The sequence below is a fragment of the Clarias gariepinus genome, chromosome 5 (assembly GCF_024256425.1).
Source record: "Clarias gariepinus isolate MV-2021 ecotype Netherlands chromosome 5, CGAR_prim_01v2, whole genome shotgun sequence".
Lineage (NCBI taxonomy): Eukaryota > Metazoa > Chordata > Actinopteri > Siluriformes > Clariidae > Clarias > Clarias gariepinus.
The window spans coordinates 2,512,501-2,535,737 of NC_071104.1; the positions used below are offsets into that span (position 1 = coordinate 2,512,501).

The following is a 23,237-nucleotide window of genomic DNA, read 5'->3' on the forward strand; positions in this document are numbered from 1 at the left end:
GGTCCACAGAATATTTGCTCAAATATTCAAATTGTCTTTTTGGTAAATGTGAGAGTCTTTGTGCTCTCTTTGGTCAGCAGTGACTTTCACCTTGGAACTCTCCCATAGACGCCATGCGGGTCTTTACTGTAGATGTTTTCCACTGTTCGAAGTTTTCTCTATTTGTGGAAAATGGTTCTCATTGTGGTTCACTGGAGGTTCAAACACCTCCCTTCCCTTAATCAATGAAATCATCATTTAAAAACTGCATTTTGTATTTACTCAGGTTATCTTTGAGATCATCCAAAAAAATTTAATATTGCACAATAATTTCAGATTAAAAAACATTTCATATGCAAAATAAAAAAGGCAAATAGTTTTTCACAGCACTGCATGCAAATATCAGGGTTGCACATTTGCGCATGATTAAACATAAACGCATGTAGTTGACTTTTGATTTCGACTTGATGTTTTTACACCTCTATCAGAACAAACACATTATTCGTGTGACAAATTAATGAAACCAAAAGCTGAAACAAAATTTTGGGGAGAAAAAAGCCCCAAACTTTAAGGCTGAACTGCAAGTGCGCCCTCCTGTGGTGTACAAGTTAACTAACATGTGAGCTAAATCAAAACTATCAGTGACTCTTCATCACATTTAATCGAGTGCATGACGGAACATGTTGCTACAGGAGGAGACGCAGTGACGGTGTGTGTAATAGTGTTACAGTTTTATTCCTTTTATCAAATTATTAAAGTGATCAGCTGAAGTGTAATTTTTCTGTCTTCATGGGACTAGCTGAGAGACTAATGAAGGAGATTATCGTGATGAACATGTCTCTCTGTGTCTCTGTCTGTCTCTGTAGACACCCTGTACTGTGAAGAGCTGAATGAGAAGGTCAGGCTTCTCTACCGTCTCCACATTCCACCTGGTCAGTTTCATATCGCGGTAACTCTCAAAACTAGCATTAAAAAGCACATTTTTCAGTCATACAAGTTACAGAACTCACTAAAATGTAATGAACTTTATTCCATTCACTGTTATAATAAAAGATGAAAAGAAATGTGTTGCTTTAAGGGCTGTTTGTTCTTGTTGCTTTCAGCTCTGACTGAGAACGAAGGCGAGGCGTCTCCTTTGAAGGCTTCCACTTCCATCCTTTCCACCTCCAGACCTCTCTGTGTAACTCTGTCCAACGGTACTGAGTCTAATGCATGAATGAATAAAATTACGGCCAGTCACCTTTAGCTGTAAACACACACACACACTGACTGATTCAGGAAGCATGCGGAATCATTTACACACATGACCTGGACACCACACTCTCTCACACTCTGAGTCTGTGGCCGTGCCATCATGGAAGAAGAGAAACTCCACAGATGTGATAAACCTGGTCATTCAGTAGATTCAGGTGGTCAGCTGACTTCATTTTATTGCCCCATAACGTTACTTAAACAGTTGTGGTTGAGTAAAACACGTTCTACAAGAACATACAGAGCCCTTCCTCATCCACACACATCCCACAGGGTTAAGAGTCATGTGCAAGGGGGTTAAGCGGCAAGAAAATACTAAACTGTGCCTGACTTTCAGGCCTGGAGATGATGTCACTGCTTTATGTCCTGCTCCGTCAGGTCTGTTATAGTTGTTTGGGTTTTTGGTTGTTTTTCAGGAAATGGGAAAAACTATGAAGAGCAGCTGAAGCAGATGCTGAAGGACTTGGGCAAGGATAAAGACAAAGGCCTGGAGAGACCCCTCCCTCATATGAAACAAGTGAGTCCTGGGTGACCAGATCAGGTCAGATCCTTCTCACCCAGGCCAAGGACCAAGATAGAGTTTGTCAGCTTAAATAAATAAGATCAGATAATTTCCAATTAAGCTAGCGGCTCGCTGCACAGGCCGAGCATAGGCGTGACAAATAAGTACAGATAATTATATTCATCTCAGGGTCAAGGCTTCCTGAGGACAGAGGTGTCCACATATCCTGGTGGTAGACTTGTAGACGTCTATTCTTTCGCAGTTCTTCTATGTTCAGTGATAGAAGCTAAATTACTTGTTTACATTACTAAAGACCTAAAGATGTTCAAACTCAGTTTTCCTTAAACTCCACACGCTTCACGCTACCGTACGTTCCTCATGTGGGAGTCGGGTCATTACTTTGTGATGGCCACTCCACCAGGACCACTTTGATACACTTTGGGGGTATGATTAGCATAACTGTCCTGCTGGGAGACCCGAGTATGACCAGGTTTTAACTTAAAGTTTTGCTTCAGCAGTTATTGTTAAAGTGTGACTCTTTATCCTCATGGTGTGATGCTGCCACCCCCATGCTTCACAGTTGCGATGGTGGTGTTTGGTTAAAAGTCACCACTTTTACTAAATGTAGTATCTTTGTGGTCCTAAGGTTTTTATACACATTTGTTACCATATAATCGTTTGTACGGGTGTTCATTGGGGCGGGTCAGTGGTGGCTTAAACAGTTAAGGCTCTATGTTACTGATCGGTAGGTTGGGGGTTCAAACTTCAGCACTTCCAAGCTGCCACTGTTGATCCCTTGAGCAAGGCCCTTACCCCTATCTGCTCCAGGGGGCGCTGTATCCTGCCTGACCCTGCATGCTGACCCCGGATTCCTAATATGGATATGTGAACAGTACATGTGACCAATAACTTAATCTTACCTTTAGTTGTTTGGAAATTGCTTCTAAGGAGGAACTATACTTGTGGACGTCAGATTTTTTTTTTTTAGATTAGATATTTTCCCATGTTATCAAGGGCAAGAGAGACACTGGTCCTTAAAAAACACCACATGGACATGCCCATCTAATTCCTAGAAGTTTCTGATTGGTGAATCATCGCTCTTTAACCAAAAATGTATTTATTGAAGGTCAGTTATGATTAGAGCGAATATCTTCAGGGACCGTGTATGTAAACTTCTATTAAGTGACCACCGTTTCGTGACTATCAATTTGATTTCTGAATTTGAACAGTAGGGATCATTTAGGGAACTTGAGTTGAGTATTGCAACCAGCCGTAGAAGAGATCTGACCCAATCTGCACCCCTGGCCAACCAAGCAGGACTAGATTTAAGGTCATGTAATTTTAGTGGAGAAACCCTCTATTCTGCTCTGAACATTCATGACGTCTTTAACCAAAAAGCTTGATGAAACTGAAATGAAATGTTCTTTTCCCCCCCACAGCGAGAGTTTGTCCAGTTTTGCAAGACGCTGTGCAGCATGTTCCATGGCGTCCCCGGAGAAAACGAACTGTTCCAAGCCATTGCCGTGGTCACCAGTTTAGTGCTGCAGATTGGTGAGGCCAGGCACAAGGCAGCCGAAGCGAAGGAATCGGACCAAAGCGCCTCCGCTGCTGAGGGAGGAAGCGAGTCGGCAGGAGAAACCGAATGGACGGTGAGTTTTGAGCAGATTCTGGCCTCGCTGCTGACCGAGCAGGTCCTTGTCAACTTCATGGAGTCACCCATCGATCTTGGCGAGAAGATCGCGTCGGCGAAGGAGAAGCAGTATCAGCAGCGGTCAGGACTGCTCATGGTCCAGACCAGCGTCAGCTGAGACACACGCCATCACAAACTGCCCTCTAAAGATGCTAAGACAAGAAGCTACGATTCTGTAACCAGGTTCGAATGAACTGGGAGACAGACGTTTGTGCCATATCGAGATAATAAATGAGCCGTTTCTACTCGCACCTGAGGAGGAAAATGAGGACGTAAAGAGATTGCATGCTGGAACAAAAAAGTGTTTAAATCAATCAATGTGCTTTTTTAAGAGAGAGAAGAATGTTTGATGTACCGTGAGATACTGGTGCATCAGCCTTCAGTGGTTTAGGTTCTGCAGTGTTTAATCATGGTTCAGGAAAACCTCGAGATCAGATATCTCTTAAGATCAGAGGCGTTGTTGATCAGCACCACCAGAGATCTGGACCAGCTCATGTTGGTCTATTGACATATTTTTTGTGATTCTCTAGTTCAGAGAGAGAGTCATGGGTTCCCGACCAGGCTGCTGGAGCCGAATGCCTTGCAGACTTTCTTACTGTATTGCTGTTTTTCTTTTTAACCCCATTTCCTCCAAATACTTTGCAAATCACCAACGCGAGCTCGCTCTACAGGCCCTGATCTGATCACATGACAGCTGGATATCTGTCAGCGTGGTGTGTGTAGGGTTTTACAATAGTAGGTCTTACAGAAATCATATGATGAATAAGCTTACGATTGCATTGCATGTGTATATTCATACATCGTGGTGACCACAGGGGTGGATTATTGGGTACTTGAATGTCTGGAGCTGAGGGAGGGGCGGGGGGAGGTTGAGATGGGGAGGGTATTGAATGGTGAGCTGGCACTTTGCCTGTGGTGTATTTAATTGTGATTCGGACGTTTATGACTTGTCCTCTTGGTTTCCGGAAGGATTGTAGCGGCCCAGTGGCGTCGGGTCTGCAAACGACCCATATCGTCACCTGATACCATTTTTGGACCATTAAACAGGGGGAGCTGGTCTTCTTTCCTTAATTAATCAAATGTTGAAACCCTGAGGGGCCAAAGAACTTTCAACGTCATGTGACGTCACACACGCATCCTTTAAGTGCCTTAATGATTCAACACCACATGTAGCAAGCGCACACATGATGGATGTGAGAAACTAAAATTTCTTTTTTTTTAATAATGTGAACAGAACACACCCAAAAATGAAGGACTTTAAGGTCAAGGCTAAGTGAAGCATTACATAATCCTGTGACTCAACTTTACAAGTTCAGTGTTGCTGTGTATGATTTAATATGTAAAGAAATGCTTTAAAATAAATAATCTGCACTTTTCGCTACATCGTGCCTTCAACACTGTACTTATGGCTGAATGTATGTAGGTTCAATTTAGACCATCAGTTTTGTTTTTTATTGATTCACATGGTGAATATTTAACAATGTTTTAATTAACGCTCTTATCTATTTGTATGTCCAAGATTAAAATGAACACTTACACCAAACCAAATGTGTACAGAAAGGTTTTATTGCAATTAACTCTTCTCTCATAACTTTTATCTTATGTAAAAAGTCACTGATGACTGAGATGATCCTGATACAAGACAACTCTCCTCTTGATCAGCTGAAGATCTTTTTACAGATAACACAGCTCTCTTTAATGTAGCTCAGTCTTAAATGTGTATAAAACAAATCTCACACTGAACCAGAAACTTATTCACCTTGAGAAATCATGTTATCCTGAAAGGTGTGTAACCATAGTAACCAGAGCTCTGCTGTCAATCATCCCAGTTCCCATTTTAGAACACATCTTTAAAAAAATAAAATCCTGCTGAGACCTGATCAGTTGTACAGAACGATGTGCCTGATAGCAGGCTGACCCATGACCTAGAGTGATTTAGGTTCTGTCGGCATACGGGAGGGATTATTGATATAGCAATGATATCCAGTGCAGCTAGCATCAACTTCAAAGGAAAAAATACACAATCTCAAACTCTTTTTAGAATTTTATTACAATTCGTCAGATGTAGTACATTAGTTTTCATCTACATTGACGGTCTGGAGACCTGCAACAAAAAGAAAAAAACAATTAGACTTTTAACTGTAATCAGCTTGATGTTTAAACTAATCTGATCACTCTGATTCAAACATTGACACATTACTATAATTTATTTTTAATACTTTAAAGCTGCTTTGTGACAATCATTACAAGCACTACATAAATAAAATTTAGTAAGAGAGTTAAAGGAATAAATTAATGAGGCTAAGAACCGCTCACTACAGGAGTCCTGACTGAGGAATTTATTTCTAACTTTCTCTAATATTTAATACAAACATGGCCAGTGTTGGGAGTAACGTGTTCCAAAGTAACGTGTACGAGTACTTGGATTACTTTTTTGATTTAACAAGTAATCCAACACATTAGTCTTGCCATTTAAGTCTGTTAGTTTTTTTTTTTTAAATGTAATCCGTGAGCCAGACAGCAGTGATTCCTTTATTGAGTGTTTAAAAGGTGTCATTCTACAAGCCCCCCCCCACTAATTATAAAGGTCTTGAGCAATTTCCCTCTGGGATTAATAAAGTTATTTGAATCTTTGAATCTTGAATCTTGACTAAAACATCATGCATAAGGAATCACAAAGGAGTTTTCATTTTCTGCAATGGAAAAGTACTCGAACTAGTTACTTTTATTAGAAAGTAATGTTATAACATTACATTTCTAAAGGCAATAATTTTGTAATGTAATTTGTAATTAAAAAGTAACGTCCCCCAACACTGATCACAACACAATCATTAGGAGTCTACCGATTTCTTCCTCATCTAATGCTCTGCTCAAATCCAGAAGATATTATACATTTACAACCTGACTAACTTAACTGTAGCACACAAACCTATTGATAGCACAACGGCGTGGACGCAAGACGTCTCTCCTTAAAGCGTTCATATTCTTTATCAAATTAATCTCACAGAAACGGACACACTGATACAGTGTGTGTATAATATTAGTCCAGTCAAACTAAAGATATCGCTGCCCTGCTGACATTCAGTCCACAGCACAACCCTCCATCATCCGGCAGAACTAAAACACTGACCAACAGTAAGTGAGTAAGAATAAACCATGGAGGTGGTGGACAGTCCTGAGAAACACACCAGATTTACTTTATATTTTCACTTTAGAATCATTACACTTCCAGGATCAAATCCCAAAGTGTTAAATTGAAAGCTAGTGTACTATGTAGGGTGTACAATTCCTTGTTTCACACACCAACTAGTGCCCTTGATCAGGGGTTAGAGAGGGATTTGCGATTCAGCCTTGTGTTAGAAGCTAGTTAGCTTTGTAGCCAAGTGTTAGTCGGGAACAGAACGACACGGGCGGTCCAGAGGCGATTCAGAACGACTTAGAAGTGATTACAGCAGAGACGGCGTGTTGTTTAAAACGACATACCGTTATCACATGCATGTTCACTCATACAGTAACAGCACTTTGACGTGTGACTATCACTGATGAAATAACGCCTCTCTAATCTGATTATTCTATCAGAACGTCACTGGTGTATAAAGTTATTTACAGAACGATTTCATCAATCTAACTACACAAGCCACAACGGAGACGATCAGAACGTCACTGACCTTTGTACGTGGTGACGGGGACGTACGTGACGAGTGTGTACAGCTTGTTGGGTGAATCTTCATCTTCGTTGCGCTTCCTGGACAAACGCACCCGCATGCGGTATGGGACGTTCCTGTGAAGGGGGGAAACACACACATTAAACAAACAGTTCACACCTGTATCTGAGTGTCTCAGGAGTATCGCGCGCGTGTGTGTGTGTGTGTGTGTGTGTGGAGCGTCACCTGACTCCCTTCGCCCACACGGCCTTGTTCAGACGGGTGTCAATGCGAACGTCTGGCGTGCCCATCTCCTTCACGGCGAACTTGCGGATTTCCTTAATGGCGCGAGGAGCACGCTTCTTGAAGGAGCTGCGAGAAAGAACAAAATGATCATTTTTAGAATAGAAATCACATCTAACAGACATCACAAGCGTGTGTGTGTTTGAAGCCTGTGTGTATCTGGTAAAGGGTTCACACACTGCTGTCAAATCAGCTCAGGTTGATGGTTTAATCCTGATCTCAAGTCCATGCTCTATCCTGTAGCGCACCTGTCTCATCGGCTAATCAATCGTCCCCTCCTGATTTGAGAGGTGTGTAAAAAGTGGAGGCTCAAAGTTAAGGCTATGGGTTTGAGCCTAAGCACCACAAAGCCGTTAACCCTGTCTGATCCAGAGCGACCCGTATCCTGTCTGCAACGTCCAAGATCGGGAATGTACGTTTGGAGCGTTCAGGCTCAAATTGAACCCTGACCTCTGACATTAAATACACAGTAACATGTCGGCGTTACAACTTGTAAATTCTAGCTTCTAATCAGCAAAAATGGAAAGAACGCAGAACACAACTCAGATTTCCCTCTCATTAAAGCTCTCCTCTGTAGTGTTACAGAGTATCCACATACAGATCTGTAACACTGACTCTACAGCTCACGAGACAGACATCACTCAGAATAATATCTTATGTACAAAAAAATGGGAATAAATAATTCATGGTTTTCAACCCCATTCTCTGGTCTTCGCCCTTCTCTTCACTCAGGGTGATGCAGCGGAGCTTTAGTGCTCCAAAGTTTCTGAATTCTTTAAACACTCTGCTTCAACATATCAGTTTAATGCTTAAGTGTGATCCAATGTTATGCAGCTATTATGCATGCTCTGAAGATGTGTGTGTGTGTGTGTGTGTGTGTGTGGTTCACACTCACATGCCGTGGATGCGCTTGTGGATGTTGATGGTGTACTCCCGGGTCACCACCTCATTAATGGCCGAGCGCCCCTTCTTCTTCTCGCCTCCTTTCTTAATCGGCGCCATCTAAGGGAAAAAACAAAACAAAAAAAAAAACACCATCTTTAATACCAGCGATTAGCTAGCAACCGGGCTAGCATGAAACATGTCCGGGTTTAACAAGCTATTATTCATCAAGAAGCGTCAATTTATAATCCTGCGACATTATAAACACCTTTTAAACACGTATTTAACAAATATTAGCAGTTTTATTGATTAAAACGCAACAGATGGATGTGGATTTACGAAGCGGACTCGGCTCGCTGACACTCACTCTGTCCAACGAACTTCGAAAAGGAAGAAGGAAGGGATTGTGGGTAATAGAAAAAGAGGTTAGGGGCGGTATACTTCCGGGTTGAAATATTCGTTTACAAATGAATACGCGATTAAAAAGGATTTAACAATTTTATATGTTACATCTATATATACTTATTAAAAAAAAAAAAAAAAAATTATAAAAAAATATATAATTTATATTTTAATGTAACTGACCTCTTCCGTGGTGCATTTCGGCGCGCCGCCGCAAAGGATTCTGGGTCACGGCGAGCCGTTTGTTTGCTTCTTAGTAGGTTAGAAATAAACGATTTGTTGGGGTTTTGGGGGGTTTTGTTAGGTAGTTGTTTTGTCGTTTGGATGTTATTAAATACTTTGCCAAGTGTTTAGTGACAATGTTCGGTAATACGTTTACAGAATCGTCTCTAATTATAATTTAACAGCTAGCGCGATTGTTTTTAGTGTCGCGCGTGAGCCGACAAGCCCGAGTCTGTGATTGATTGATTGATTGATTGATTGATTGATTTGTTTATTTTTTTTTAATTATTGTTAGTATTTTTTTATTTGTTCATTTTTAACTGGTGTACAGTAGGTGAAGGGTGGAGGGATGAGCCTGGCGCCGAAGGAGCTGAGCGCGCTGCTGGGCCTGCTGTCGGAGGAGGCGTGCGCCGGCAGCTCGTTCGAGAGCCTCGCGAGCGCCTTCCACCACTGCTTCGGTAAAGCCGAGCACTTCCGGGTGGGCTCGGTGCTCGTGCTGCTCCTGCAGCATGCCGATCTGCTTCCGGGTTCCGCTCAGCGGCTCGCCGCGCTCTACCTGCTGTGGGAGATGTACCGCACTGAGCCGCTCGCCTCCAACCCGTTCTGCGCCGTGTTCGCCCACCTGCTGAGCCCCGGCAAGGACGAGCACGAGCGGCACCTCTCAGGTTCACTCCCCTTCTTCTTATTGTTGTTGTTGATGTTATTGTTATTGCAACCATGACAGGCTTGTCTCAGGTCTCACTATCATCATCATCATTGTCATGAGCACCATTCATCACTGTCCTTTAATAAGGATGAGCCCAGAGCGTTAGAACCACTCCAAACACAGTGAGCGCTGGTGCTGATAGAAATGAGTCTGAACACACGCTGGGCATCACAGTTTGTCGTGAGTGGAGTGGTGTTTGCTCGTTTCCTCCACCAAAAGCTACTACAATACACACATGAGCTTTAGACCTGGACCTCTGAGCGACAGTGAATGAAGGTGGCCTGGACAGGAAGACACGGCTGCGGGATGCGCTATTGGTGTTCGGTGTTAAGAAAGCCTCTGTTCCTATCATTCACTTGGATTTTACTTTGCCATAACCTTTTTCACATTAGGGACAATTGATTCGATTGTACTGCGCCCAGGAACGATCGATTTTCAATGTTTTGATGGCACTAATAATACTTAATACGCCTTATAATATTGATATTTCTTCTATTGATATTGACGTCGCATCTAAACAGCAATTTACTGGCTAGAATCTACTTGCAACCTATCTGATTGCTTCCATACCTTATCTGGATGTTATCCATACGGTGTACGCTGTACCATACCCAAGACCACTTTTTTTTTTTTTTTTGCGGACTAGGGTACGGTTCCCAAGCGTGGAACAGTTCTGTTTAATTAAAATGAATCAGACTTTGTGGTCGAGTGTTTTTGGAAACGTTGCAGGAAGATCAAGTCTGGTCCAGGGTGACTCCACCTCACAGATTGGAGGAGTTAAAGGATCTGCTAATGAGGGCTTAGTGACAGATACCACACACACACACCAAACCCCTTCAGAGCTCTAGTGTAGTATTATGGAGCATACGAAACATGTACAATCATGTTATAGAGTTTCTCAGCGTTGTGGACTCGACATGGTTCAGACGGCGTTCGACACACAAACAGTGAATCAGTTAAACAGAAACCTTTATTTCTTTTCTGTATTAGGGTTGATATTTGTGCCAGCTTCATCCTGAATGACATCACGTAGCAGCGTGTAGCTGGATTTTATTAATATTTTTTTAAATCGTCACGTGACTACATTTTTGTCTTTGTATGGTTTGTCTAGGTTTCCTGCCCCCGGTCACTCTGCCTGAGAAGTTCTTCCTGTCCCAGCTGATGCTCGCTCCTCCCCGGGAGCTCTTTAAGAAAACTCCACGTCAGATATCCTGCATGGACGTGAGCTCTGCCCCGCAGACTGTCGACATCAGCGGCCTACAGCTCGCTCTCGCTGGTAATCAGGGTTCCTCTCTCTGAACTGAGCATTTTGTTAATTAAAAATAATAATCACTTAAGTACTTAATCATATTCTGTGTGTGTGTGTGTGTTCCAGAGCGTCAGTCAGAGCTTCCCACCCAGAGCAAAGCCAGTTTCCCCAGCCTCCTCAGCGACCCCGACCCTGACTCCTCCCACTCAGGCTTTGACAGCTCCTTAGCCAATCAGATCACAGAGTCGCTGGTCACTGGGCCACGCCCACCTCTGGAGAGTAAGTGTGCTTCCGTTTATTCTTGATCTGATCGTCTAGTTCAGGACGTGAGCGGTCATGTCTAAGGCAACGCGTGCTTCCTGATCATATGACTTTTATTTTATTATATTTTAAAATCTGTTCATTTACTCTGAAACCTCTGTTCTTAAAGTTGTCTTTTTAAGAACAGTGATGAGAGAGACGTTAGACTGAGGCTTCATGAACAGGCAGAGTCACAGGAATGAGGTGAAGATTAATAAAAGGACAGCGTCCTTACAGATGAGCTTTTAGTTTAATATTTAGCGGAAGTGCAGCCGGCTCCTTAGTCCAGGTGTCCCGATACCACTTTTTAACAGACCTAGTACGAGTACCAGTACTGCTGTCAGTAGCTCCAGAGTGAACAGAACTTTTCGGGGATGCCTCACGCAAACACACCTGCTGTTGCTTTTCTGGTTCCAAAACTCTAAAACTGTTCTGCATGTAGAGCGCCCCCCTGTGGAGTAAACTCATCATTTAGCCACTTAATCACCTTAATCTTCTGGGGCTTTTTTTTGTTTTGTTGTGGGGATAAGAAAAAAAAAATATATTTTAGTACATGCAATTGTTGAGTTCCTTTGTTTTAGTTTTTAAGTCAGGTTTTATTAAATATTTCCAAATCGTAGTGCGTACAATAATTCGCAGTTTTACAAACAGATGGTGTGTGTTTATTTTAAGGCTGTCAGTGTTTTAAAGAATTGCCACACCCCCAGCCACCGCATGCAGCCCATTTGAGAGATTTTGATTTAACATTTGTCAAATGTTAATGTTTGCGATATTATATTATAAAACTGTATAATCTGTTCCCTCCAATCATTTTGTTACTTATTTCTTTATTCCAACATGGCACATTTATAATACAAGTAAATCTCAGTATTTTAAACTTGTGATTAATCAGACTATGACTGTAATGACCTAAATTAAAATGTTTAATAGATTGACAACTATTTCATTATAAACAGTTAAGACACACATTTGTACAAATATGCATGACATGTACAAAACTACTTTACCTTAAATATTATATCACACAAATATTAATAAACCACTCATTGGACCTTCTGTCCTTTGTCTTTAGTTATTACCTGTTTAAACACACTCTAGTCAGAGACGTGACACTAACATGTTACTCTCTCTCCCTCTCTCTCTCTCGTGTCCAGGTCATTTCCGTCCCGAGCTGATCCGACCGGCTCCTCCACTGTTCCAGGCGAGCGAGGCCGAGCTGGCGTGGCTAAGTCCTGCCGAGCCGGAGCACCGCGTGCAGTGGGATCGCTCCATGTGTGTCCGCGCCGCCACCGGCCTCGAGACCAAACGCATCATGGCTAAAGCCTTCAAGAGCCCGCTCTCAGCACCTCAACAAAATCAGGTACCGGTCTCAGGATTAATATACAAGATAAATATTTAAACACAGAGACTTGGTTAAGAACTGGACTTAAACCTGTTTCTTTATTAATCAGTAGTGATGGTGAGGTGAAGTCTCTATGTGTCGAGGTTTCTCAGTCAAAAAGGTTAATTTCATAAAACTTTATTTAAGGGTTAATTGTGCTGCCATCTAGTGGACAAATTTAGTGTAGCAACTAAATCGTAAAAAAAGGTTTTCCTGAATCTTGATTTATGAATTTAAGAACAAAAATCTCTGATATAATGATTGAGTCGCATGATTCTCAGGGAACCGATACACGCTTTGAAGCTAGGCTTTATTTGCACACGCCCCCTTCTGCTCCATACAAGATTCTGAGCTTCTGTGTCACAGTGACATCACTATTAATCAGCAATTAATTAAACATTTTTTACCATTATACCGGTTTGTGTGTGTGTGTTTATGCTGATTAGCTTTAAGTTGTCGCTCTCTTGTCTTTCAGCTTTTAGCCGAGTTAGAAAAGGACCCGAAGCTGGTGTACCACATCGGCCTCACTCCCGCTAAACTGCCCGATCTGGTGGAGAACAACCCTCTGGTGGCCATCGAGATGCTGCTGAAGCTCATGTCCTCCAGTCAGATTACAGAGTATTTCTCTGTCCTGGTCAACATGGACATGTCCTTACACTCCATGGAGGTGGTCAACAGGTACACAAAAGACTCAGACAGAACCTGGGGGATTTATTATGTTGTGTTTCGTTATAGCTCCTCCTCCTCCTAGTTGGTGTGTTTGAGTGTGTGTGTTCGTTTGAATGCTAATTGGACCGTCATGGTGTCTGTGTTCCAGGCTGACAACAGCGGTGGATCTTCCACCAGAGTTCATCCACCTGTACATCTCCAACTGCATCTCAACCTGCGAGCAGATCAAGGACAAGTACATGCAGGTCTGGAATGCTTTACTTTTGGTCCAACTTTCTTCATTTTTACATTTCTAATCATTTCCTGTGACAAATCGGTGGAGTCAATGAACTTAATTGACGCTTTAAAAGATTTGAAAAAGTAATAAAAATACGTACAGGGGTTGGGCAATGAACCTGTAACACTGGCCAATTTAGTGTTAAAGGTTTCATGGCTAAATTTGGCCAGCTTGGTGCCAATCTTCATTGATTGCACATTCCACCAGTAAGAGCAGAGTGTGAACGTTTAATTAGCTGAGTAATGGCACAGTTTTGCTTAAAATATTGCAAGCACACAACATTATGGGTGACGTACCAGAGTTCAAAAGAGGACAAATTGTTGGTCTGTGACCAAGACATCAAGTCTTTGTGATGTATCAGGAGCCAGGGTATCCAGGGTAACGTCAGCATACCACCAAGAAGGACGAACAACCTTCAACAGGAGTAACTGTGGACGCAAAAGTAAGCTGTCTGAAGGGATGTCCAGGTGTGAACGCATTGTATTAAAAAAAAGACAACATAAAACCATCAGAGCATTCCCAGCTGCCCAACTCACTGCAGAACTAAATGTGCACCTCAACTCTCCTGTTTCCACCAAAACTGTTGGTTTGGAGCTCCACAGGGTCAATGTACACGGGCAGCTGCTATAGCCAAATCTTTGGTCAATCGTGCCAATTCCAAACGTCGATTTCAATGGTGTCAACAGTGAAAATCTTGGGCTGTGGACAATGTAAAACGTACTGTTCTCTGATGAGTCCACCTTCACTGTCTTTTCCACATCCGGGAGAGTTACGGTGTGAAGAAGCCCCAAAGAAGTGTACCACCCAAACTGTTACATGCCCAGAGTGAAGCATGGGGGTGGATCAGTGATGGTTTGGGCTGCAATATCAGAGCATTCCCTAGGGCCAATACTTGTGCTAGATGGGCGCGTCACTGCCAGGGACTACCGAACCATTCTGAAGGATCATGTTCACCCAGTGGTTTAAACATTGTATCCCGAAGGCGGTGCCGTGTAACAGGAAGATAATTATGTACCAATACACCATGAAAAGTGAAGTTGAACATCTCCTATGGCCTGCACAGTCACCAGATCTAAATATTATTGAGCCACTTTGGGGTGTTTTGGAGCAGTGAGTCAGGAAACATTTTCCTCCACCAGCATCAACTAGTGACCTGGTCACTATTCTGCAAGAAGAACGGCTCAAAATCCCTCTGGCCCCTGTGCAGAACTTGTATCTGTTATTCCCAAGACGAATTGATGTATTGGTGCAAAAGGAGGCCCTACACCATACTAATGAATTACTGTGGTCTAAAACCAGGCGTTTTCAGTTTCATCAGTTTCATTGTCCAACCCCAGTATAATCCAAATGATGTGGGAGATTGATAAAATCTTACAGAAAACACCACCACAAGTTTTTTTAAACAGTAAAAGTTCATTAACGTACTAATTTGCTGAGAAATATCCACCATTCCATTGTTTTTTGTTTTTTTTTTACTGCGAGTTTGACACCTGATTGTATCTGAAGTGTGCGAGTGAGAGGCCTTGCAGGACTAAGGCTTGAACCAGAGGACCTTCTGATTAGCTCCTTAACCCCTGAGCTCACCCCTTAGTTCTAGGGTGTAATTTTCTTCTCGACTGGTCTCCTGGTTTCTCTCTTTCTGGTTTCCTGAAGTTGTTTATTTAAATCCTGGCGAACAGAAATGGAATTGGAGTAGGGTGTACTTACTTTTTCTCCATCGCTTTAGGTGACTTTGGAGATTATATAAGTTTCTTTGTGACAGTGTTTATTATTAAAAGTGCCGTACAAACAAAATTAATTAGTAGGAATATATTTTCACATGTGATCAAGGTCGCAGCAAGGTCAGATGTCTGAAATACTCTCTCACCCTCCCTCTCTCTCTCTCTCTCTCTCTCTCTCTCTCTCTCTCTCACATTCTTTCTCCTTTTCCAGAACCGGTTAGTGCGCCTGGTGTGCGTGTTTCTCCAGTCGCTGATACGGAACAAGATCATCAACGTGCAGGACCTGTTCATCGAGGTGCAGGCGTTTTGTATCGAATTCAGCCGAATCCGTGAGGCTGCCGGTCTGTTCCGTCTCCTCAAGACGCTGGATAACGGAGAGACGCCGGTCGAGGGCAAAGCAGCCAAGTAGTCGTCTCTGAAAGTGCTGATGTGGACTGATGGAGCCCTCGCGGCAGCCAAACCAGCACTTGAACCAAATCGTAATTTTTTTTTGAGAAGGAGCATAACCCAAGGCTGCTAACAAGGGTGCTAATTAACCTCAGTGCTGTTTGTGAAGTGTGTAGCTTTAGCTCCCTACAAACGCCTTTGAACACAACCAAGAGCTCGACCCAGAACCTCAGTATGAACTTCATCCTGACCTTCTGTTGGTTCACCTGGCACTCTCAGTCAGTATGGGACCCTCTCTAGAAATCTTATCCAGAATTGTTTTTCTTTTTCCTGGAGAGATGGAAGATGACCAAACTGAACTGTAATCCAAATCAAATGAGTACTGTTTTTTTTTTCTTTTTTTCCCCTTTCAAGATGTTTAGAAGGAAGTTGATGGCACTTTCTTTGGAAATGTTGTTATATGACAAACATCAATTGTATTATACTGCTACAAACGTAAATAAATACATTTAATGTATATGAAAAACGTGATAATGATTGACTAATGAATGCGTCCAACCACAATTTTTCTTCTAACTCAGATCTCTTGTGTATATTTTACTGTAAAATAAAATGCTGAAATGAAAATCCTCGATCAAATGCATTTTGCTGTCAGTAGTCTACACTCTTACTCTTAAGATTTAAATCACCAACTTTTAATTTACATATTAAATTCAATTAGATAAAATTTTATTTGTTTAGTGCAACAATTGTCATCGTTGAGTCAGACAGGTCCAGGGGGCAGAGGTGGGTCTGATCACTTGCAGCTCAGGAGCGACATGTAGTTAGGGAGAGAGAGGAAGAGAGAGAGAGAGAGATAACAATTAGGTCTGGTCACAATCACATAATGTGAATGTATATTAACTGTAAAGTGCAAGCTGAGACTCCAGCAGGATGAACTATGACATCATAACCAAAAGGGAGAGCCAGAGGGAAACACAGACATTCGGGGAAACTAAGATGTAAAGCAACCTATCACCTCACCGTCAGCAAACTTGAGTGATTAGTGAGAGTGAGGAGGACAGCATCCAAACATACCAGTTCACCTAATACTCTACGTCCATGAGTCCCCCAGATCTGCTCCTTTACCTAAGGCTAATCTATTTATAAAAATGCTTGGCTAAATAAATTGGTTTTTAGCCTGGACTTAAACACTGAGACTGTGTCTGAGTCCCGAACATTAATTGAAAGACTATTCCATAATTTTGGGGCTTTGTAAGAAAAAGCTCTGCCCCCAGCTGTAGTTTTCATAATACGCGGTACTAACAAGCAGCCTGCATCCTTTGATCGAAGTAGGCGTGGCGGATTGTAAGACACTAGCAGTTCGCTCAGATACTGCGGCGCGAGACCATTTAATGCTTTATATGTCAAGAGTAGTATTTTAAAATCAATGCGAAATTTCACAGGGAGCCAATGCAATGTAGATAAGATAGGGGTGATGTGCTCATATCTTCTGGTTCTAGTGAGGACTCTCGCTGCTGCATTCTGGACTAGCTGAAGCTTATTTATGCATCTAGCTGAACAACCAGACAGTAAGGCATTACAATAGTCCAACCTAGTCCAGGTCTTTTACTGTTGCATTTGATGGAACAGAAAGGCCATCTAAAGTTACGGTGTGATCTAGAATCTTACTCCTAGCTGTATGCGGTCCTATGACTAGAACTTCTGTCTTATCAGGATTAAGCAGAAGGAAGTTAATTAGCATCCAATTTCTTATGTCCTGCACACATTGCTCAATTTTAGTAAGCTGTTTTATCTCATCAGGTTTTGCTGAGACATATAACTGTGTATCGTCAGCATAAGAATGAAAACTAATACCATGCTTACGGATTATGTTGCCCAGAAGAAGCATGTAAAGGGAAAAAAAAGGAGTGGGCCTAAAACTGATCCCATGAGAACATGCAGAATAATCACCATTTAGATCTACGAACTAATAACAATCAGTCAAATAGGATCTGAGCCAGGAGAGGGCTGTACCCTTAATTCCTACTACATTTTCTAATCTGTGAAGAAGAATAGCGTGATCAATGGTGTCAAAAGCTGCACTGAGGTCGAGTAGTACAAGCATAGTTACACAACCCTGATCAGAGGCCAATAGGATGTCATTTACTACTTTAACGAGCGCTGTCTCTGTGCTGTGATGAGGCCTAAATCCTGACTGATACAGTTCATGTATTCTATGTAGATATGAGCATAGCTGCTCCGCTACTACCTTTTCCAGAATCTTAGAGATAAAGGGGAGGTTTGATATTGGTCTGTAACTGGACAGCTGACAGGGGTCGAGGTCAGGTTTCTTAATTATTGGTTTAATAACTGCTAATTTAAAAGATTTTGGAACATAACCAATGCTGAGTGAAGAATTAATTATTCTCAACAGGGGTTCTGTTATTGCTGGTACTATCTGTTTAAGAAAATGTGTCGGTACAGGATCTAATATACAGGTTGATGAATTCGAAGAAGAGATGAGTGAAATTAGTTCATTCTCTTGAAGGGGAGTAAAGTATTCTGGGTTCTGATGTGATGTGGTTAGTTTATTATCTGTATAACTTAAATTGTCTGGTTTCAAACCCTCAATATATTGCCTAATATTTACGATTTTGTTATTGAAAAAGTTTATGAAGTCCTCACTATTGCATGTTGTTGTGGAGATTTCTGCAGTGGTCTTATTTCTAGTTAGGATTCTTTTGGTTATTTTGAGTGGAGAGATACAACGATCTAGGTTAGGGTAGGGTTAGATAGTGATCTGAGATAGCTTTAGACTGTGGAATTATGTTTATATTTATTATACTTAATCTGAAGGATAATATTAAATCTAAAGTGTGACCTGCTTTTTGAGTGGGTCCTACTACATACTGATTCACTCTTACTGAATCCAGTATAGACATACAGTGGAACCTTGGATTACGAACATAATTCATTCCGGAAGCGGGCTCGTATTCCAAAACACTCGTAAACCAAATTAGATTTACCCATAAGAAATAATAGAAACTCAAATTATTTGTTCCACAGCCCCAAAAAAATAATACATAAAAATAATTAAAACAAAATATAAAGTCAAAATAAAACAAATTAACCTGAACATTACCTTCTTTTAAAAAAAGTAGAAATAAATCCGGACAGATTAGTGTTTCGCTTATTTATGTGCGCAGGCGCTGCGTGTGTGTGTGTGTGTGTGTGTGAGAAGCCCCTCCCGACCCGAGAGAGAGTGTGTAAACCGGCACAGTGTCAAATTACGTGTGCGCACACACATAAGGGAGGCTGAGGAAGAAAATGTATTTTTAACCTTCTAATGAGACTTTCTTACAAAGTAAACCTTTCTCCTTTGAATTTCACATAATCACACATTAACGAAAAAACTGTTTTGTCTAAAAAATTAGCAAAGAACATGGGCGTAAAACAAACAAATAAATGAACCTGAACTTTACCTTTGAAAATAATCGCAACAGAGCAGTGTTTTTGTAAAGAGCTGAGAGTGTGTGTGTGTGTGTGTGTGTGTGTGAAGCAGAGTGTCCATCTCTGTACAAACACACACACTAAAGCAGAGAGAGCGTGTGACCTGGCACGATGTCAAATTACACACGCGTAAACCCACATAACAAAGAGGGAGAAAGAAAATAGATTTTTAACCCTCTAATGAGACTTTCTTTTGCTTTACACGCGCGCACACGTGTGTTATAAAAAACAGTATATGTGCTTACAAACACAAAATAAAATATGTTTTACACACACACACACACACATGTGGTAACAGTGTTATAGTAAACAGTACACACGTGCACACTAAGACCCAGCAGGGGAGACGATTACCCACAATTCCGCAGCACAAGAAAGAGAAAGACTGTTGACTCAATTGTGATCATGTGACGCTCGGCGTCAAAACAAGAAGGGCATGCGTGATACATGATACTTGGTACTCGTAAACGAGACAATGCTCGTTTTTCAAGTCAAAATTTATTAAAACTCCTTCCTCCTCTTGCGGCACACTTGCAGACCACGTTACTCATAATTTGAGGTTTCACTGTAAATCTTGTTCTTATGGGTCTTCTGGATTCTCAAAATGAATATTAAAATCTCCAGCAATTAAAGAGGTCCTATTATGCCATTTTAAAGATTGCTAATATTGTTTAATGAGTCTCTTAAAACAGGTTTACATGTATGCAAGGTCAAGAAACACTTTTTTTAGTTTTCTCCAAAAATAGATTTAATTTTATCCAATTTCTTAATTATTTGTAAATGACTCGTGTGAAGCAGTTCGAACAATCAGTCCTTTCCGTGAGCCCTCACTGATGTGATCTGTCAGATGGCGCGGCCGGTTATGATTGGTCTACCGCTACAGCGTGTGTCGAAAAAATTAAACGCCCATTACCATAACTGAATGACGGCTCTGGAGACGCGTCAATACATACTGTAGAAAGGATGGCGTCGGTTTAACCGTGTAATGACCAGCTAATTTTATATTAACTGTGGCTACAAAAATTGAGAGGTCTTTTATCTTTGTGTCGGAGCAAAAAGGACAAACACAAACAAGTAGATAAAGCAAACGTGTATTATACAAAACTAAATAAAGTAAACGAAAAAGGTGCACCACAACCAAACAAAGATATAAACAATATTTACAAACTACATATACTGTAATAAACGGTATGTGTGCGTGAACGCGAGTGAGTGGAAAATGTCTGAAGTCCGTGTTTATTATATGTGTGTTAGAGTAGTATGGTTCGGTCTCACCTGGGTTAATGAAGTCCGGGGAATATGTCCAGTCAAAGATAATCCGGTTGAAAAATCTTCGAAAGAAAATGATCCACAGCAATCTCTTCTTCTCTCGTCCAAACAAATAACGCCAGCACTGGTCCACCATTACTACTCATGCATTTTTTCCTTCAAGGCTTACCGTAGAAGGGCAAGGGGAATGCGCACTTTGCGTGTGTGTGATGCATTTTTTCCCTCGGGGCTTGCTGTAGATAGGCATGCGCACTTTGCGTGTTTTAGGTTCAGTTTTGGTGAATAGATAAACAGTTAAAAGCGATTTCGTGTGCTCTCGTTTTTTTTTATATATTACAAAGTGTTTAAGTGAACCCTGCATGAATGCTCGGTCACATTAACAAGAGTGTGGTAATGTTAATTGTAAGATGGTGGGCAAGTTGTTCATGACGTAGAACGTGGGCGGACATTTTGCAAATATGTTATGGAGTGACGTGGATCCGTAACAGAAAAAATTTGGATTGCTAACGACTGCATCACAGATAGTGCAGATAGTTTATGTTCACATACAACTACATGACACACTGCATGAAAGATCATATTTGAAAAAGCATAATAGGGGCTGTTTAACTCTTTGTCTACAGAAATGACTAGGTTTGAGTAAAAATCCGCAAATTCACAGAGAAATTTAGCGTATGGCCCTGGAGGTCTGTAAATGACAATTAGTGGGATCGACTGAGCTGACTTAATATTTGTAGCTACATGTGTTTTGTTACTATGGAGAACTTCAAATGCATTAAATTTGTGTCCGTTCTTGTGTACGGTAGTCAGTCTATCATTGTAAATAACTGTAATGACTCCTCCTCTACCAGTTAGCCAAGGCTGGTGTATGTAGCTGTATCCAGGAGGACTAGCTTCATTTAGAGCTGCATACCTGCTTTCTTTAATCCAGGTTTTCCGTTAAACATAATATATCAAACTCCTGATCTACGATAGATCTATTACATTTAAAGCTGTTGTTGTTAATGAAACTAATATTTAACAGTCCTAGCTTTAGATCAGAGGTGCCGGCCGTTTATTTAGTGTGTTTTCAATTTTTGGTCTCTATACAAGTTGGGAACTACCTGTATATGACATGGCCTAAATTTCATCATAATGGTCACATCTGGGGATCACAGATAATACATTTATTACTACATTAATTTATTCACTGTTGTGCTTTTTTGCAAGGTGTAAGCAGACGGTTTGTTTAGCCTGTTTGTCTGCTCTCTGGCCTGAGCTCTGGATTGTCACCGATTAACTAGGTCTCTTTTGAGAGTATGTGCTATACTACAAGAAATGAGAGCAACACTTTTCCGAGTGGGATGTACACCGTCCCGCTCTAACAGGCCAGCTTTGCCCTCCAACATACTCCAATTGTCTATAAAGCCCACATTATTTTCAGAGCATCAGCATATTTGTGCCCTATACAGGTCCCCCTGATCTGATTGACTCTTACAGAGCACTAAAGTGGGAGGAGCTTTACAGGAGATTCTTTACCACCAACACTTAGGAATGACAGTAATGTGTCAGTAAATGTGTGTGTAATAATTGGTGTGTGTGTGTGTGTGTGTGTTAGTATGGAAGCAAATTAGCATCATAATTATTTAAATTATAGCAGCCTTTGAAAAACATATTTTAAAATGTATTCACTGTTGAATCATTAGTTTTGAAACATTAATTCTTCTGAATTTATTAAACTGAAATATTTTTTAAAATAATATCTTTGAATTTATGTGCTCTGAATGTCACATGAAATTTCTAAGTAGTCCATTTCAAATTGTGAAAATTCAAAGTCTTGATTTCAATCCACATTTAAGTTGATATTCTGCAATTTAGATAGAACAATTCAAGCTTGGAAATTCAAGGAGTAAAATTAAATCCAGGAAAAGCAATTGAGCCAGCAAGCTCTTTTCACACCAACCGCTTTCAGTCGCCATCGCGAGTTGGCTAACGCTGCACGCGAGGTCATGGACGGCGTGTGCCAGGCTCCCGATTTCCTGCTGCTGGTCACACAGGTAGCTATGCAGGCGAGCGTTCTCGTCTGGCAGTCCTGACGGGTCCGTTCAATAGTCCGGGGAACCGGATCTCACTCCCCCGGGCTGTGGTGGCACAGGTGTGACAATTACACTACCAGTTGAGGGTTAAGGGCCTTGCTCAAGGGCCCAACAGTGGCAACTTGGTGGTTGTGGGGTTTGAACCTGGAATCTTCTGAACTGTAGTCCAATGCCTTAACCACTGAGCTACCCCTGGCCCAATTGTTGAATTGTTACTACTGTAATATATTACCCCAAAACTGCTTGTTGTAAAAATTATATCCTCCTAAAATGAGATGGAAAGTAAGTGTAGTCAATCTGATCATTCCGATTTACACACATTCACATTTTATACAAACTTCAATAATCCTTTTAATTGTTTGAAGCTGCTTTGTGGCAATGACAAATGTAAAAAGCGCTATACAAATAAAATTGAATTGAATTGAATACAGTAGATCCACCGGCTGCATGTGTAGAATAAACGGTTAGAAAAGTAACGAGTCGAGTGGAGCTGATTGTAGCGGAGTGAGAGTAGCGTTTCTAGTTTACAAATCTACGCAAGTAAAAGTATAAAGTATGGTGCAGTAAAACTACTCATAGAAGTAATTTCTTTTAAGTTACTTAACTAAATGTAACTCGTTACTATCCACCTCTGAATTCTGGTCATGAGAGGCATTAAGGTCTAATATTATTATCTTGATGGTTTGTTAATTTATTTGTTCCTGGTCAATTATTCTTCTATTTATTGATATTCATTGTTCTTAACTATTTACACACTACGATTTGTTTATTTCTGTCATAGAATTCTGTTGTAACTTGGTTGGCGTTAATTGTGATTCTCCTTTTTCTTGTTGTAA

The 23,237-nt window shown here is 41.2% G+C and overlaps 3 protein-coding genes across 3 annotated transcripts in view; 2 read left to right on the forward strand and 1 right to left on the reverse strand.

Moving 5' to 3' along the window:
- LOC128523885 (TBC1 domain family member 8) overlaps positions 1-4,978 on the forward strand; it is a 22,089-nt gene extending 17,111 nt beyond the window's left edge. The window contains exons 17-20 of the mRNA XM_053496060.1: positions 846-911; positions 1,083-1,175; positions 1,647-1,747; positions 3,172-4,978. Coding sequence (XP_053352035.1) covers positions 846-911; positions 1,083-1,175; positions 1,647-1,747; positions 3,172-3,540 — 629 coding nt within the window. The 3' untranslated portion in view covers positions 3,541-4,978. The remainder of the gene's footprint in view (positions 1-845; positions 912-1,082; positions 1,176-1,646; positions 1,748-3,171) is intronic.
- A 475-nt stretch (positions 4,979-5,453) lies between these two features.
- rpl31 (ribosomal protein L31) lies at positions 5,454-8,657 on the reverse strand. The gene is made up of 5 exons (XM_053496061.1): positions 8,619-8,657; positions 8,265-8,371; positions 7,313-7,438; positions 7,091-7,203; positions 5,454-5,526 (listed from the first exon to the last, which is right to left on the reverse strand). The coding sequence occupies exons 2-5, from the start codon at positions 8,369-8,371 to the stop codon at positions 5,495-5,497; spliced, it is 378 nt and encodes a 125-aa protein (XP_053352036.1). The 5' UTR covers positions 8,619-8,657; the 3' UTR covers positions 5,454-5,494.
- A 169-nt stretch (positions 8,658-8,826) lies between these two features.
- On the forward strand, positions 8,827-16,179 carry cnot11 (CCR4-NOT transcription complex, subunit 11). The gene is made up of 8 exons (XM_053495864.1): positions 8,827-8,913; positions 9,207-9,540; positions 10,693-10,857; positions 10,957-11,109; positions 12,285-12,490; positions 12,987-13,189; positions 13,329-13,425; positions 15,390-16,179. Exons 2-8 carry the CDS (start codon positions 9,225-9,227, stop codon positions 15,585-15,587), a joined length of 1,338 nt encoding a protein of 445 aa, XP_053351839.1. The 5' UTR covers positions 8,827-8,913; positions 9,207-9,224; the 3' UTR covers positions 15,588-16,179.
- Positions 16,180-23,237: the final 7,058 nt, after the last annotated feature.